The sequence below is a fragment of the Psammomys obesus genome, unplaced genomic scaffold, assembly GCF_907164565.1.
Source record: "Psammomys obesus unplaced genomic scaffold, mPsaObe1.curated_primary_1811, whole genome shotgun sequence".
NCBI lineage: Eukaryota > Metazoa > Chordata > Mammalia > Rodentia > Muridae > Psammomys > Psammomys obesus.
The window spans coordinates 4,136,253-4,154,124 of NW_026585690.1; the positions used below are offsets into that span (position 1 = coordinate 4,136,253).

Genomic DNA, 17,872 nt, shown 5'->3' on the forward strand with positions numbered 1-17,872 from the left:
AGAAAGACAGTTAAAACATTAAAATAATGAACCATGACTGGCGTGGTGCACACCTGTAATCCCAGCACTCAGGAGGCAGAGGCAGGGGGGATCTCTGTGAGTTCCAGGCCAGCCTGGTTTACAAAGGGAGTCCAGGACAGCCAAAGCAACATAGAGAAACCCTGCCTTGAAAAAAACTAAAAACCAAAACCCAATAACAACACAATAGATAGGTAGATAGATAGTTTACCCAAGCTCAGTAATGTAGAAGGTAGCTTTATCCATGGCCAATATAAAACATACACACCATATGTTTTATAATTCTTAACTGAATATACTTATTTAACCTCTAGAGTTACAATTTCATGATAATCTTTTATTGTCCTCCACTAAATTCTGTGATTGGCAAACAGGAATTTTCTATGCATTTAGTGAATACTGACTGACTGAGTCCTTACTGCTCATTGTTTTATGTTTCCTTTCTCAATCAGTAACCCCCCAATAAAAGAATTGTATTCATTCTTACTTCAGATGTCTATTGAGTTCTTCTACGTAGTTCTTCTGGTCTAGAATTGCGGTAATCTGTCCATCCCTGGAGGGAAAAATAATGGAGGTAAGATAAGTGATAGGAATATCTCCCATCCCAGCCCTTCCTAGAGGATGAGACTACTGGGGCACAGACATGGAATCAGAAGTCACACTGGATACATCATTATCTTGACATATCAACAAGGAAGATTCTGTGGCTTAAAAGTGGGGGGAAAGAACCTATGTTATTAAGGCTTTCATGAGGGTCACGCTGTTTTACGTACAGCATGTGTGCAGGGCCCTCATGCCTCCTGGAACTGGAGCTCTGGATGGTTTTGAGCTGCTCTATGGGTGCTGGGGAAGGAACTCAGGTCCTCTGGAAGCGCAGACAGTGTTCTTATCCACTGGGCCATCTCACCAGTCTCAGTTTTTTTTTTTTTTTTAAAGACAGGGTCTCAGTATGCATCCCTGGTGGGACTGGAACTCACAGAAGTCTGCCTGTTGAGTGCTGGGATTAAAGGCACGCGCCATGATGACCCGCCTCTTTCTTATTGTGAGTTTCTGATCTTCCAGGCCCAGCCTCCCAGGGTAGGATGTGGGTGTGGCACAGCAATGCCGAGTTTTTCTATATTTTCAAGATCTATTTCAAGCTATGGAGAACTGGCTGGGTGTGATCATTTCACACCTTTGTTCCTATAGCTGAGAAGTAGAGGCAAGAGGAAAGCCTCAGGTTCAAGTTTAGCTTGATCTACATAGTGAGCCCTAGAACAATCTGGGCTATAGTATGAGACCATATCAAAAAAATAAAGACAAAACAATGCAGAGAGTTGGATAGACTTTATAAATCTTTATACCTAGCAGGAAAATTATTACCTAGAAATCCTTTTTTTTTTTTTTTTTGATACAGGGGTTCTCTGTGTAGGCCTAGCTGTCTTAGACTCACTCTGTAGACCAAACTGGCCTCAAACTCACAGAGATCCACCTGCCTCTGCCTCCCAGAGTGCTAGGATTACAGGTGTGCATTACCACGCTCATTTAGAAATTCTTTTAATCATATGTGCAATAATCAGATATTTTGCCAATACTTTATTAAAGTTATATAATCAAAAAGTCTTCTGCTAAGGCAATATTGCTGTAAAGTACCTCCCCCCCCCATATTTGCTATATCAGAGAAAGAAGAAACTTAATTTCTTCATACATACCCTTCACTACCTTTACTGCTGTTTCCATCTTTTAGATACATTGAAAAATCTATAACTCCAACCTGCAGAGAGAATTTTCAGAAGTTAATAGAGAATTTAATACTTCTCTGAAGACATAAACAAAGTTGCTTTCTAGGCACTCAAAAAAAAAAATAACATAACCACAACGTTCACCAGGAGTTTACGATGAACATTTAACATTGTCCTGTGAGTATATGGTAAGTGAGGAAGTAGAAGAGCCAGGGTAAGTCATAGGGGCTGAGGGTGTGGCTCACCAGCAGAGCATTCCCCTCCCAGGTGCAAGCTCTTGTGGGGAATGTCCAGGTAGGCCTTTTGGAGGCCCATTGGGAATGGTGAGGGAAGCGTTAGCCACTCCTATGACTCCTCGAAAGATCCTGATCCACTGCACACTGTGTTGATCCACTAGGGACTCCTAGCACACTAGTGAAGTCTCCAAATGGATCCAAGGCTAACGTGGTGACTGCTTCCTCCTTCTTTATGGAAGTCTTCTTAGGTCGCCTTCCTCCCCCCCCCCCCCACCCCCCACATTTTCTTATAGTCTCACCAACCTGACTGATTGTAACTGGTGCTTGAGGCTAGCATGGGATGGTCTGATTGGCCTTTCAATCATTTTAAGGCTGTTACACTGGATAATAAAGTTAGATCTGCATCCTTGAGTCTGATTTCTGGGATTCTGTGTGGGCTCCATCACCACTCACCCCCTTCCCCCGGTTTCTGATCCTCACAAACTCTTACTTCCATGCTCAGCACCACACACTGCCACCACCACCACTGCCAGCAGTAGCAGCAGCAATAACAAAAATAAGAAAAAAGAGAAGACAATTCATGTCAGCCCTCAGAATACTGAGCATAAAGAATAAGGTTTAAATTTTTTGCCTTTTTGAGGCATTCTGCTACTACCTTTTTATGTTCTTTTAGGAATAACTTTTTAAAAGATAGTTAGAGAAGTTATTGTTCTAATTTGTTTATGTATTTAGGTTTTTCAAGGCAGGGTTTCTCTGTGTGGCCTTGGCTGTCCTAGACTTGCTTTGTAGACCAGGCTGGCCTCAAACTCACAGAGACCTACCTGCCTCTGCCTCCTGAGTGCTGGGATCACAGGCATGTGCCACCACGTCCAGCTTATAGAAGTTATTTTAAGAGTTATTTTAAACATAGTTTCTATGAGCTTGCGAAGAACTGGGTTTCAGTACATACTTCTCAGTGCCCTGCTCCTTCCCTTGCTTCCCCTCTCATGGCATTTCACCCCTGCAGCTTACTCTGCACTTTCACCTCACATGCACCCTGCTGCCCTCCCCCATCTTGGTCAGCATGTCATGTCCTCATTTGTCATTTATTTAGTTTTAATTTAGAAAGCTTTAGTCAGAAGCCACACCCATGAAGTCTCATCTATGTGACTGACTAAACCTGAGCTAAACAAGGACGGCCACAAAAGACATGTTAAAGTGGACAGGTGGAAGCCCAACAGGCCCAGCCCACACAAAGAACTGCAGCCATCTAAGGGAATGCTGTGAATGGGAGAAACAGTCTTTTCCAGGAAAGAACACACCAACTGATTATCCAGTATCAAAAGGTCAGCCCTGAAAACATACACACAAATAACATTACACAGACTGAACATGCTATATATATGTGTGCATATATATGCGCAACAATTTAAAAGGGAGGCTGTAAATTTGAAAGAGATCAAGGAAGGGGTTAATAGACGGTCTAGAGGGAGGAAAGAAAAGGGCAAATGATACGATTATACTATAATCTCAAAAATAATAAAAAGTTATAGCTATAATTAAAAAAAAAACAAAACCTATTCCCTTATGTGTATTTCACAAAATCAGAGAAAAAGCAATTTAAAATACAATCTAAAACCACTCCCCAAATGACCACTGCCTGTTTCAACTTTCATTGAGAGATCTCTTCATTTTTCACATCAGCCACTTTATTACACCTCTTATTGCTTTAAAAAAAATCCAAATCAAACAACATCTCCTTTCCTAATTTCCCTGAGTAAAGTGAAACCAACTCGTCACATGATTGCCTACATAAGGGGTGAGTAGTAGTCCCAAGGAAAACAGCTGTATTATTGGGCAATTAACTGAAGCCTGGCCCTGATCAAAGGGCTGTGTTTACAGACTCCTTTACTGTTCATAAGAAGTACTCTTTTTTTTTATCTGCATATATTAAGAAAAGGAAAGCATGCACACACACAAGGAAAAAAAAAAACTAACTACAAGATATATCCAGCTAGAAATAAGAAAGACAGGCTTTGAAACTAGGTAGCTGGGGTATGGCTGTCACTGTGAGCTACTATGCTACCCTGGCTGTTAATATGTAGCCTTATACTAAAGAAAGGACAGTCAAGGCAAAAATTTAAAGACAAATATCTGACTTTTTTACATTCATACTGAGAGGCAGGAGGAACCTGAAGCAGTAGGACTGATGCTATGAAGGATTTACTAATAAATTTGCTTAGGAAATATAGAATGTAGAATTTATCTAAATGGGTGCTGCCTCCAATATGACTGGAAGATAGCAATGTACTAACTGGGCCTGTTAGAAACTGAGAAAGAAAACTGTGTGTCATGATTGAAGGTTAGGGTTGATAAGAGTGTTTTACTAGTGTTTGTTTACCAAGCTTGGTCTCTAATTAGGCTCCACTTCCACAACAAAAGGAGACAACCTTGATTTACAAGCACCTTCTAGGCCCCTTCCACATCAAAGAATGTCCCTTGAAGGGGCTCAGGGAAAGGCAGAGGGTCACAACCACCTTAAATCCTGGCCTGCCATTAAGTCCCCTGTGCTCTTACCAGGTAAAGCATAATTCTGACAGGTGAGCAAGATGAACCTGGGCTCATCATGAACAGTTATTTGGAAATAACACTGCTGTGGATAAATATTCAGGCAATATCTGTGCGGTATAGATCTCCCATCTGCCCAAGTGGCAAGACTTACAGCCTCCTAGATCTGTTTAAATTGTTCAAAGCGTAACCTGGGGCTAGGACCTGAAGGAGTGCGGAACATTCTTAATTTGAATAGCCTAGGGCCTATATATATATATATTCTACTCAAGGCTGGTTCCCTTTTGTGCTTCACCATACCCAGTCACGCACTTAGAGCTTTTTTCTTTGTCGAGGTCTAAGTGTGCAGAGTGGGAAGGCATGTTAATTCTGTGGCACGAAGATGAGAGGACACCCTGTTTACAGCGCTCACAAGGCCGTCTGACTTCACTGGTGTGATCTAAACAACCCAGGCAGAGCAGCCAGGAGACCACCTGGTTAGTGAGTCTTCCCAACCTGAGAGTCCAGGTCTTCTCCTTTCATGCAGAAGTTGGCATCAATGACGTTCAGACCCACCAGCAGACCAGCAATAATAGCTCCTTCTTCTTCCATCATGAGGGCATTGGCTTCATAGAACTCACTGCGACAGAAACCCACAGAGCACTGTTACAATAAGAACCTTGACACCCCAATAAGACTTGAGGCAAGAAGAAAACCTCTCGCCTCGTCGCTGAGGATGGAACTCTCTGAGGGTACTTTCATAAGTAGACATTTTCGGTAACAGGCACATGAGCAAACCCTGTAGGTTCTGGAGCTTCTGTGGTTGAGGCTGGTATACGGACTCCACTGACTGACTGTTCATGCTGCACCACAGGACAGTGCTGTAAGCTTTCATGAACCATTGTTTTTTTTCCCCCGAGACAGGGTTTCTCTGTGTATGGCCCTGGCTGTCCTGGAATGCACTCTGCAGACCAGGCTGGCCTTGAACTCACAAAGATCCACTTGCCTCTGCCTCCTGAGTGCTGGGATTAAAGACATGTACCACCCCACCCCCCAGCTCATGCATCTTTTTAAAACATTCTTTTTTAAAATGTTTTTCTTTGAATTATATTTTTAAGCACATTTCTTTAATGAGTGAATAAATACCTGAAAGTACAAGTTGTTTTATATATATGTATATATATAAAATGCACTTTTATTTATATATATGTGGCTACACACCATACCACACACACACACACACACACACACACACACACACACATGTTTTGAGACAGATTCTTGTGTAGTCCAGGCTGGCCTTAAACTATTAAGCAGCTGAAGGTGACTTTGACTTCTTGCTTCTCCTGCAGAAGGCTAGCTCCTATGTCTTGGAATCACAGGCATGTCCCACCACATCCAGCCATCAGATGTATTTTCATAAAAAGAACATATCAATTAAACCAGCACTCAGAGTAAGCAACTTACGTCAGAGATTCAGATGCCACCTCAGGCCTCTTTCTACTTGTTTCTTACTACTCAACCACACCTGGCTAAGGGTAGTCTCTTTTCTATCAGAAAAGATACAGTTTTGTTCATGTTTCTGAGCTTCATGTATTACACATGTATTTTTATGACTGATTAGTCTAATATTATACACAATAGGATGAATCCATGTTGCTGTTTATATCTGGTACAAGTTACATCATACATGCATAGTACAACTTATTTATTGTATTGTAGACATGGGTTTTATTACAAACATTGTGATGACTATAAAAATTATTTTAAACCTTTAAAAATTATATTTATTTACTGTGTGCATGTGTGGATGTGGAAGCGAGGGGCTGCTTGCAGAGGTCAGTCTGTCCTTTCCACTGCGTGCATCCCAGGGATGGAACTCATGTCTTCACGCTTGGTGGCCAGCACCTTAACTTTTTTTTTTTTTTATTATTTTTTACTTTTTAGTTACATTTTGTTAACTCTGTGTCCCAGCTGTATCCCGCTCCCTCATTCCCTCCCCAACCCCACACTCCCTCCCTGGTCTCCTCCCTGCCCCTTTCCAAGTCCACTGATAGGGGAGGACCTCCTCCCCTTTCATCTGACCCTGTTTTATCAGGTATCTTCAGGGCTGGCTGCAAAGTCCTCCTCTGTGGCCTAACAGACTGCTCCTCCCGGGGGGGGAGGGGGGGGTCAAACAGCCTGCCCTTGAGATCCTGTTAGAAATAGTCCGCCAGCACCTTAACTTAACCACTGAGCTACCTTGCTTCCCTCTATGAAAATTTTTGTTCGAGGTTTTTGTTGAACATAATGTGTTTATGCTGGATATTGTAACTATGATCACTGTATTGTAAGATATACTGTGATTAACCGTGTAATAGACACATTTGTGGCTATTACAAACACACCTATGAACATTTTTGTTCATGTGCTTATTATATTGGACATACTGCATTTCTATTGGCTATGGAAACTAGGTCCTTGCATCAAAAGATGCATGAAAAGGGCTTATGACCATCTTTCACAGATACCACCAAATGGTTATTTAAATTTTCTGTACCAATTAACTTTCCCATCAGCAAAGTTACTTCACATCCTCACCAACAATTAATATTATTTGTTTTTTGAGATGGAGTCTCCCGATGCAAGCCTGATTGGCCTGGAACTTGCAGCACTCCTGCATATGGCCTCTGGCGTTAGGATTACAGGTGTGTGCCGTCTTGGTATCAACCTGCCCTTTCATTTGGGTTATCTTGTTGGTAAACAGCAGTATCGCCTTGTCTTACTACAGTTATGTGTGTGTGTGTGTGTGTGTGTGTGTGTGTGTGTGTGTGCGCGCGCACACCTGCCATGAATGTCAGAAGATGATCTACAGGAACTGGTCCTGTCTGTCTACCACAGGGGTTCTGGGGCTTAAACTCTGGGTATCAGGCTATGAGCAAGTGACTTTTCCCACTGTGCCATCATGCTGGCCCTTGCACCTTGTATTAATATGTACTGTTATGATGTCTGTTGAAGTTATATATCATTTTCTATGTTTACTAGTTATTTAAATTTTTCCTTTTTGAATATTAAATTCTTTTGTCTATCTTCAGGTCAGTTTGTATGTTTTTAACTTTAGAATTATTATTATTGTTGTTGTTATTTTGAGACAGGGTCTCTCTACCTAGTCCTGGCTGTCTCAGAACCTGCTATGTAGACCAGGCTGGCCTTGAACTCACAGACATCCTTTCTCTATCTTCAAGTGCTGGGATTAATGGCATGCACTACCACCACCTGGTGAAGGAGATGTTTATAGTAGTAATTATTACACAAATATCTTATATACCTGTTCAACAAAGAATGTATTTAAAGAATTCTACTGGTGAGCATAGTGGTTCATGCCTTTAATCCTAGCACTTGAAGATAGAGAAAGGATGTCTGTGAGTTCAAGGCCAGCCTGGTCTACAGAGAGTTCCAGGACAGCTAGAGCTACACAGAAAAACCCTGAGTCAAAAAAACAAAAACAAAAACAAAAACCTAAACCAAACATCTTCTTCACTCTATGGACTGCATTTTATTTTTAATGTTATGGTTGCATCTGTTTGTTTTTGTGGACAAGGTTTTGCTATGTAGCCTAGGCAACTCATGATCCCTATGAATGTCTCATGGTACATACAAAATGAATGTCAACTTTTTGTCCTGTTGGGCCTGTAGACAGGCTGTGGGGTCATACACCTTTCTTGTTTTCTGGTGGTGCTAAGTTTTGGTCTGCCCTACAAAGAACTACATATGGCCACAGCCACAGAGAACATATATTGTATAAAAACCTTTTTGGGATTAGGAGTGAGTGTGTGAGGTGTGTTCCTGATGTGCACCAACAGCAAGTTTCTATGGTTTGACTTTGTATGATATGGGCAGAACATATCAAGAAGAAAGTTCACCTTGTGTTCATACCTGAGAAGTTCCTTCTTATTGATCAAAGCTTTCATATACTCAGAAAGCTTCTTTTGCATTAACGCCAAACGAAGCCAGGCTCTTCCTCTGCCCACTGGTGTCCTACAAGAACACAGAAACTGAATGACTAAGAACACAGGCAAAGGCAGCAGGGCCCAGGCCAGTGGGGGCAGATGCACAGGCTCCTTCCCGCGGTCTGCGGTGCTAACACAAAGTCCCTTCTCGAGATTCCCCACCTGTCTTTGCACCTATCCTGTGACTGTGTGTTGGACATGAGACTTGGGTATTTGGGACAAATACTCTCATATTTGCATTAGTAAGCATATGTGCTGTAGTCTGAAGACCAGAGCACTCTTTGGCCCACCTAGAAATGTCCCATCAGTTCAGTATTTGAAGAAGCCGAAGTTGAGAGTGGACTATGTAAGAAACTGGACACTCTGAAGGACACAGGCAATATAAGCCTTCATTCAGTTAGCACCCCACCATTTTCCCATGGCAGGCTAAGCTCTCTCTCTCTCTCTCTCTCTCTCTCTGTCTCTCTCTCTCTTTTGGTCAAATTTGAAGGCAGGCCATGTTTCTGAGGATCACATAATCTTGGCTCTAAAAACCCTACAGAATACAGCTGTTTTCCCCAAATCAAGCCAGGCGTAACATCTCCCTAGGTCAAATTTCTTAAGGCTTGCAGAGTCCCCTGAATTTGTAATAAAAAGGAGATGTTTGGTATTTCTACCATGAAGACAACATCTCTTCGTGAGATGTTGAGCACACACTTCTTAAAAGAACACAAGCCAGTTTCTCAGAGTCCGCCCGTAACAACATTAAGAGTCTGGATTGTTACCAAAATGTGCACGTTATCATGAGCACCACTCTTCAAGGAGAGAAAGGGAACTTAACCTGAGACTTACTTGAGTCCTGGGAGATCTTTGACACTTGCTGTTATCTCTGCAGCTTCGGGAACAAGCTTTTCTACCAGCTCTAGGGGACCCCAGAAGGATTTATTTTGTCCAAGAAAAGTTTTCTTGGCTAAGGCAATGAAACAAAAGAGTATTTTAATTTTCTTCACAACATAAATACTCCCCTACTACATACACAAAAAAATGCTTGTAGGTGTTCTCTCTCTCTCTCTCTATCTCTCTCTCTCTCTCTCTCTCTCATTCTTTTTAGGTATCCAATCCTAGGTTATTAGTTTAAAAATTATTCATGCAGGCTGGAGGTCGCTCCGTGAATAAAGTGTTTGCCACACAAGTGGGAGCAGAGTTTGGATCCCTAAAACCCACATGAAGATCAAGAGGGTGTTGGTGGCTGGCCCATGATCCCAGCACAAGGACTGAGACAGAAAATCTTGGGCAAGTTACCTAGCTAAATCAGCTAAGTCAGTGAGCTCCAGTTTCAGCCAAAGACCCTTTTCTAATAACTACAATGGAGAAAGACTCAATATCAGTCCCTGACCTTCACACACACCCATACAAGTGTTGCATTGAGATATACACATGTGTATACACCATATAAAATTTTTATGAAAAAATTCTACTCCTATTTCCACCATTTTTTAATATTTATTTTTTTAACTGTTTTTTAAGACAGGGTCTTTTACTATGTAGCCCTGGCTGGCATGGAACTTGCTCTATAGTCCTGAACACAGAAATCTGCCTACCTCTGTCTGCTGAATGCTGGGTTAAAGATCGAGCCACCATGCCAAGCGCATTAATTAATTAATATTATGAATAATATTAATTAATATTCACCGAGATTTGTATTGTTTGCCCCCATGGAAGGAGCATCCTCTCTGCTAGGCACTGCTAAGCACACCTGCTGTGAGACCACACCCACCTTTCAAGCCGTGTTTCAGGCAGTGCTCCATCACCACGAAGAACTGCTGCAGAGGAGCGTAGTCAGAGTCCAGGGTCCGTCCCAAGTTCAAAGCCGACTCAATCAAGCCCTTGATACTCAGCTTTGCCATGTTCATCAGGTTCATGCGTTCGTTAGCCATGAGATAATTAGGATCTGCAGGGAAGAGATGAGCTTACTTAGTGGGAGAGTACGCTCCAGGACAGGATAACTTCACCACACTGATGTCTGCACTGATGCCATAAACAATGGTAAGTAAGGATGTTGGCGGCCTGTCAGGCACCAAAGAAGTGGCGCCAAGCTATTATTTTTGGATGTGTTCTTCCTGGCCATGTACTTGCTGTGGAAAAAGATGTTAGTTTCCCTGTTTAATCCTTTTAAAAGCAAATTTTAATTATTTTATCAACTCTTCAGTCTTTTTTTCCTGAGACATGGTTGCTCTATGTAGGCTTGGCTGTCCTGGGCTTGCTTTGTAGACCAGGCTGGCCTCGAACTCACAGAGATCTGCCTGCCTCTGTCTCCCCGAGTGCTGGTATTACAGGTGTGTGTCACTGGAACCCGGCTTAGCTGCTCTTCTCACCTCTGTCTGATAGTGTATGGGGTGCTCAAGAGAGAACCAAGGTGGGGGAAAAGGAGAGAGTGCTTAGACAAACTACTGGAGCATACTATTTACTCTACTAGCATTAATACCAACCACTACTGTGCTTGCTCGTTTTTATGCCTATTTGGCACAAGCTGGAGTCATCTCCGAGGAGGGAACCTCTATTGAGAAAATGTCTCCAGAAGACTGGGCTGTAGGCAACCTCGGAGGGTATTTTCTTAGTGGCTGGCTGGGAAGGGCCCAGCCCGCTGCAGGTGCGGTCACCCCTGGACTGCTGACCCTGGAAGCTGTAAGAAAGAAGGCCAACCAACCCATGAGGGGCAAGCCAGTAACCAAGGTTCCTGCATGGCCTCTGCATCAGCTCCTGCCTGCCTGGTTTGAATTCCTGTCTTGGCTTCCCTCAGTAGACTCTGATTCAGCATATATAACCCAAATATATCCTTTTTTCCTCCCCAAGATGCTTTTGATCAATGCATTTCATCACAGCAACAGTAACTCTAAGACAATCACTTTAAGTTCACAAACGTATTACAAGCTCTTGATACAATATGGCAGAAGAAATTAACTCCCCAAATTTCAACAATAAGCACACTGTGTCTGACTCTCATTGAAAATAGGGGCCGAGGACCACGGTCTGTTTAACAGAACACAGAAGATCCGGGAACTGTGTCCTTCTCACAGGTGTGATCCTTTTTTTTTTCCTCCTTGAGGGGCAAGGTTTCACTAGAACTAATAACAACCCTTAGCCTCAACCTCCAGTGCTGGGATTATAGTCACGTGCCACCAAACAGATCCAACTGTGGGCTTAGTTGCTTTTTGTATGAGCTATGCATCTGGTCCACAGCACACTGACCAATGACAGAACCAGACAGAGCCTGGAGTGCCTTCATTTAGTTCCAACCCTGTGTTCTTCGCCCGCTACAATCTACTTCTCAACGAACTGACGAGTACAGATGACCCTGACCCTCCAGTCCTAACACGATTATCTCGTACTCACTATCTCTTTACTCCTGGTGAAGAACTCCCCCTTTTCTTTAAGATCTATGTATTTTTCATGTGAATGTGTGTTTTGCCTGCACGTGAGTACCCGGCGCACATGCAGGGCCTGTTGGGGCACAAGCCAGTGTCAGCCCTCCCACTTCCTCTTCTGATCAAGTGACAGAGCAGGGACGTAACAGTGCTGTGGTCCGAGGTCCCACAATCTATATGAAGTATGTGAGCTTGGATTTGCTGTGAAAGCTATGTGTGTGTAACCTGTGCGTGTATATCCTAATCATCAGCACACAGCAAATTTGTGTAATGAAGTAAAAGCTGCCCAGAGCTCCATGAAACATTTTATCCCTGCTCCAGAAGGCCAAAGGCCTGCTAAAACTACACTTATAATTAAACAACACAAAACAGACTATCTTGTCATACAAAGTTTTCATTTATATCTGTCTTCATATTAAGTCAATAAAGCAAAAATGACCAAATTTTAAGCCAATTTACATTAACTGTAGAGACTGACAGATTCACAGACCTAACTATGAAAATCCTGATTTCTTGTAGTGCTTTCTTGGGTAATATTGTAATCACCTGATTAATTATTTTAGAGACAATGTCTTATTACATAGACCAGGCTAGTCTTGCTTTCACAACCCTCATGCTTCTGCTTCCTCAGCAGCTAAGACATCAGATGCACGCCTCTGTACTTGGCGTAGGTAATATTTTAGAGAAAAACTGTATATGAAAGTAAAAATTGGCCTATACTACCATTACTTATTTCTAGTACATTGACAAATGTTTTGAGGCTACCTTGAGACATTTCTCTTTTTTATGTATAGGGGTGTTCTGCATGCATGTGTATCTTTGTACCATATGGTCTGTGTGTGTGCCTGGTGTCCTCAGAGGCCAGAAGAGGGCATGGTATCCCCTAGCACTGGAGTTACAGATGGTTGTGAGCTGCCATGTAGGTCCTGGGAAGTGAACCTGAGTCCCCTGGAAGAGCAATCAGTGCACTTGACTGCTCAGCCATTTTCTCCAAGGAGAGAGGTATCTCTCCTTGTTCCCTGTAGGTCCACTTGTCACATCTCTATGCATTGTTGCGCTATTCACAATGGCAAGGAAATGCAACCAGGCTAGATGCCCATCAACTCCTAAATGGACAATGAAAATGTTGTACATATACACCATGTAACTTTATCCAGCCAAAAAGAGAGACAGGTTATTAAATGTGCAGGAAATGGGTAGAACTAGAAAATATTATATTAAGGGAAGTAACTTGGGCTTTGAAAAACAAACACGTTCTCTCTCAAAGGCAGACGTAAGCTCTTAATTTCTGTGTATATGCATTTCTGTGGGAGTGAGTAGAAATAAAGATCAGGAAACCAGAAAGGGGCCCATTAAAGGGGAAAAATTCTTTAAGCTGGGGAGGACAGTAGAATGCTTGTGGTATGAAAGTGGGAGGGGGAACACTGGAGGTGGAAAGGTTTAAGTGGGGAGGGGCAGGGAGTTGAAGGACAGGGAGGAGTGGGAGAGGGTAAACCAAAACTAATGATGTATTAAAAAAGGCCCTAAGGAAATCTGATGCTTGATACACTAATAAAAAATAAATTAACACCACTGCCACCAAGGCCCAGGGGAACATCTGGGAAGAGGAGGTGGAAATGTAAGCACCAGAGGATAGAGAGGAGCGTGGTGCATGCTGACTTCTGAACATGACACGGTGCCACTCACGAACTCACAGCGGCTGGGGTCACCTACAGAGACCTGAGCAAGGTCAAGGCTCTGCGGTAGATGGGGCAGGCGCTCTCCCCACCCCTGACTGAGGCACTACCTGTGGTTGATAACTGCTTTGGGGATGGAGGGAATCATCCTCTTTTGAAGGTGTGGCCACTAGTAGGATTCCCAAGTTCTAATGGATGGTCACACACCCATACATAGATGGGTGGCACTAACTGTTCTTAGTGGGTTATAAAAAAAGTAACACTGCAACAAAAAAAAAAACAAACAGGTGAGGTGCAGTGTGGTACACACCTTTGATCTCAGAGCTTAGGAGGCATGGGCAGGCAAATTGCTGTAAGACCCTGTGGGTGGGGGCTAGGGTTAGCTGAAGAGTGCTACTTTGTATTTGTCTTCATCACTTAAAAAGTCAGTGTTGTGCCCCATAGATAACCTAGTTATTTATAGTCCTACCTGTATGCTCTCCATAATGCTATATGATATCGCATATATCTGCACTCAGCAGGAGTGAGGACACACTCACCCAGCACTGATCTTTCTCTGCTAAAGTGGCTGGTTGAAAACATTTAGTCATAAATCCATTCATCTTTAGTGCTATCTTCTCCTGTTAGCATCCCCACGATACACTGTGATATTGACTCTTTGGGAACTGGCCCGGAAAGATCCATGGAACAGAGAGAAATGGCCATGTCCCCCTTCAGAAAACCCTGCAACTTATTCTGACATCAAATACCATGAACTCTGTGGTTCTGGAGCATCAGCACCAGACCACAGGGAAGCTGTCAGGAGTGGAGAGCTGAGGCCCAGTGGTTCTAGTGAATCAGGTTTTGTACTTTCACCAGGAAGTGAAACACCTAGCAATCTGCTTATGCATTCAAGTTTCAGAGACACTGACTGACATGATTCTTCTGTCTCTAGTATGTCAAAACTTCATGATTCCAGAAAGGCAAGTAACATGAATATGATATGATATGATAAATGATATAATATATATATAACATATATGACATTATCACCAGAAAGCAGAATGAATGAAATTAAGTACAGAAGAATTAACTAAATAATGGAGGGAAAACAAACAAAACCCAAAACTTAAGAAAAGTCAATGAAACTCAAAGCTGAATCTTTGATAAAGATCAACAATATTAAAGCTAGAAATACTGATCCATGCCTGTAATCCCAGTGCCCAAGGGAATGAGGCTAGAAGACCATGTGCCTGAGGTCAGCCTGGGCTACCTGGCAATACCCTGACTCAAAACCACGGCTTCTTTACTGCAGAGGCAATGTGACTGACTCCTACTCTAGCTGCCGGGCCTCTAGCCCTGAGGAGTTCTGTCCCTTATTACACCGTGATCCCAGATAATCCCTCATTTCCCTAAAACGACAATAAGGAGAAACACTGACAAACATTTTATCCATGGACCAACACAAGAGTCGAATGACTAAAACCAAAAAAGAAAAAGAAAAAGAAAAAAAAAAAAAAGGGAGAGATTTGAGACACTGGGCCCATGGTCCATATAGAAACAAGCAAAATTATAAAGGAAAAGCGTATGTTGATATACTAGATAACAGGCAAGACAGGTGATTTCCTAAAAAAATACAAACCATTAAAACCAACAAACAGAAAACACGAGTAGAGATGTAACAAGCAAAGGTACTAAATTAGTAATAAAGCAAAAACCAAATCCCACAGAGAGAAGACCAGAAACTAATGGCCTCATTGTTGAAGTTAATCAATCATTTAAAGAATTAACATCAATCTTTCACAGACTATTCCAAAAATAGAAGATGGAACTTCCCAACTTACCATATCAGTATTTCCTTGAAACAAACAAACAAAAGACCTACACTATAATATTCCTTCTGAATGCAGATACGAAGAGCCTCAACGTAATACCGGCAACATACAGAAACGATCATTAACACAACTAAGTACAATTTACACCAGAATGCAAGGTTTGTTCAATGTATATAAGTCAATCAATGCAATACACCAAATTAGTAAAAACTACAATTTCAACACATGCAGACAAAGCAGCTGTCATATCCAACAACGTTTAATTTTCTATGTAACAAACTGGGAAGAGAATTTCTTTAATCTGGTAAAAGGCAGCTAGGAAAAACTATCTAACACAACACATGAAGGGGAAAGGCTGAAGACTTCTCTAGTGAACAGGGACAAGACACACATGGCCACTCCTAACATCTCTAAACAGCGCTGTAGAGGAGAGTTTAGCCAGGGCAACTACAAAACAACAATAACAACCAAACAAAAGGCATTTAGATTAGAAGGAAGAGGCAAAATGTTTTCAGACAGTATGATGTTATAGATTTAAAAACCCCAGTGAAGCCATACACAAACAAGAAGTATTAGCTAGTAAGCACGCCTGACAAGACTGCAGGGTACAAGATCAATACAAGACTTATACAGCAGTCTCTCCTCTGGGGTGTTGCTTTCTGCAATTCATATTTTGTTCTAAAAATACTAAATGGAAAAGTCCACGAATAAACAACTAATAAGTTTTAAATTGCATGTTTTCCTTCTATGCAGTATAATGGAAATCCTTTCTTTCCCACAATGAAAAATGAATCACCCCTTTGTCCGGGCATCTCTATGCCATACAAGCTACACGCTTGTCAGTCACTTAGAAGCTGCCTTAGCTGTAGTCTCAAAGTGTCTATTATTTATTAATGGCCATTATTTAATAATGTCCTAAATATGCAAGAGTAGTGATGCTGGAAATTTAGATATGCAAAGAGATAGTCTATTGTAAGGTTCTTTCATCATGTGAAAAGGTGAACATTCTCAGCATTATAAGGAAAGAAAAATATGCCATGGTTGCACTTCAGTATCATAAACTATAAGGTCATGTCGATATAATCATTACTAAACTATATTGTTATGATTGTTACTTATTATTACCGTTAATCTCTTATTCTGCCTAATAATGAACTGAATGTTTCTCTTGAGAAGTATATAAAAATAATACTGTATATGACCTTTATTCTGCTGCAGTTTCAAGAATCAACTGTGGATCTGGAATACACTCCTTGTAGATGAGAAGGAACCAAATTAGCAATGAACAGCTTAAAAATGACATTAAAAAGATGATTTCACTTATATGGTGCCAAAAAGAAAATACTTAGAAATAAGTTGACAAATGAGTTGCAAGTTTTTTGTGCACTGAAAACATAATGTGACAGTGAAAGTTTAAAGTATCAAAATAAACAGACATCCCATGTCAATGAATTTGAAGACTAATTATATGATGGCAATACTCCTTGAGTTAATACAGATTCAAACCCACCAAAAGCCCGGCTCTCTCATTTACAGAAATTGGCAAGCTTGTCCTAAAATACCCACAGAGGAATATAAGGGACCCAGTAGAGTCAAAATAATACTGAAAAAGGAAGACCATATTGGAGAACTCATACTGATTACAGAGCCATGGGTATCAAGACTGTGAGGAACTGCCTCTCAAGACAGATGTGTAGATCCATGAAATGGAACCAAAGTCCAGAAATAATGGGACACTAGTGATCAAATGGTTCTAAGATATAGCTACATGCAGAAGAATTCTTAAAGCAAACAAGCAAAGAAACAAACCAACCATCCAACCTCTGGGGCTGGAGAGATGGTTCAGTGGGTAATGCAGTGCTCTTGCAGAGGACCCAAGTTTGATTCCCAGCTCCCACATCAAGCACATCACAACTGCACCTACAACTCCAGCTCCAAGGAATCTGACACCTTCACCTTCTGTAAATTAAAACCTTGCGCACTGCTGGTAGGAATGTAAAATGGTGCAGATGCTTTAGACAAGTCTGACAGTTCTCAAAAATATTAGGATCTGGGCTGGAGACTTGGCTCAACTGGTTAAGAGCCCTGACTGTTCTTCCAGAGGACCTGGGTTAGAGTCTCAGCACCCATATGGTGGCTCACAACCACCTCACAATGCCCTTTTCTGGACTCTGTGGGCATCAGGCATACCTGTGGTGTAAAGGCATCCTTCCAAGCAAAACACTCATACACAGAACTGCTGAAATACCATTTCATCTAGAGTTCTATTTCAGGCTATTTTCCCAATATGAAACAGTATGGATACATTTCGTGTTTTCACACAAACATTCCTTACAATTAGCCCCAAAGTGGTAACATGACAAATATCCATCAACATAATGCTAGACAAAACACATTATGTCCATACAGTAGAATGTTTTCCAGCCATGACATTGATGGATCTTGAAAACATGCCGAGAGAAACCATGAGTAGAAAGACACATACTTC

At 41.8% G+C, this 17,872-nt stretch overlaps 1 protein-coding gene across 9 annotated transcripts in view; it reads right to left on the reverse strand.

The window, feature by feature from the left end:
• The window catches only part of Rufy3 (RUN and FYVE domain containing 3), a 71,249-nt gene that overhangs the window by 21,362 nt on the left and 32,015 nt on the right, over nucleotides 1-17,872 (reverse strand). For all 9 annotated transcript variants that reach the window (XM_055596086.1, XM_055596095.1, XM_055596118.1 and 6 more), the window contains 6 exons: nucleotides 10,247-10,420; nucleotides 9,322-9,439; nucleotides 8,417-8,518; nucleotides 5,018-5,141; nucleotides 1,710-1,771; nucleotides 506-571 (listed from right to left, as the gene is read on the reverse strand). In XM_055596086.1, coding sequence (XP_055452061.1) covers nucleotides 506-571; nucleotides 1,710-1,771; nucleotides 5,018-5,141; nucleotides 8,417-8,518; nucleotides 9,322-9,439; nucleotides 10,247-10,420 — 646 coding nt within the window. The remainder of the gene's footprint in view (nucleotides 1-505; nucleotides 572-1,709; nucleotides 1,772-5,017; nucleotides 5,142-8,416; nucleotides 8,519-9,321; nucleotides 9,440-10,246; nucleotides 10,421-17,872) is intronic.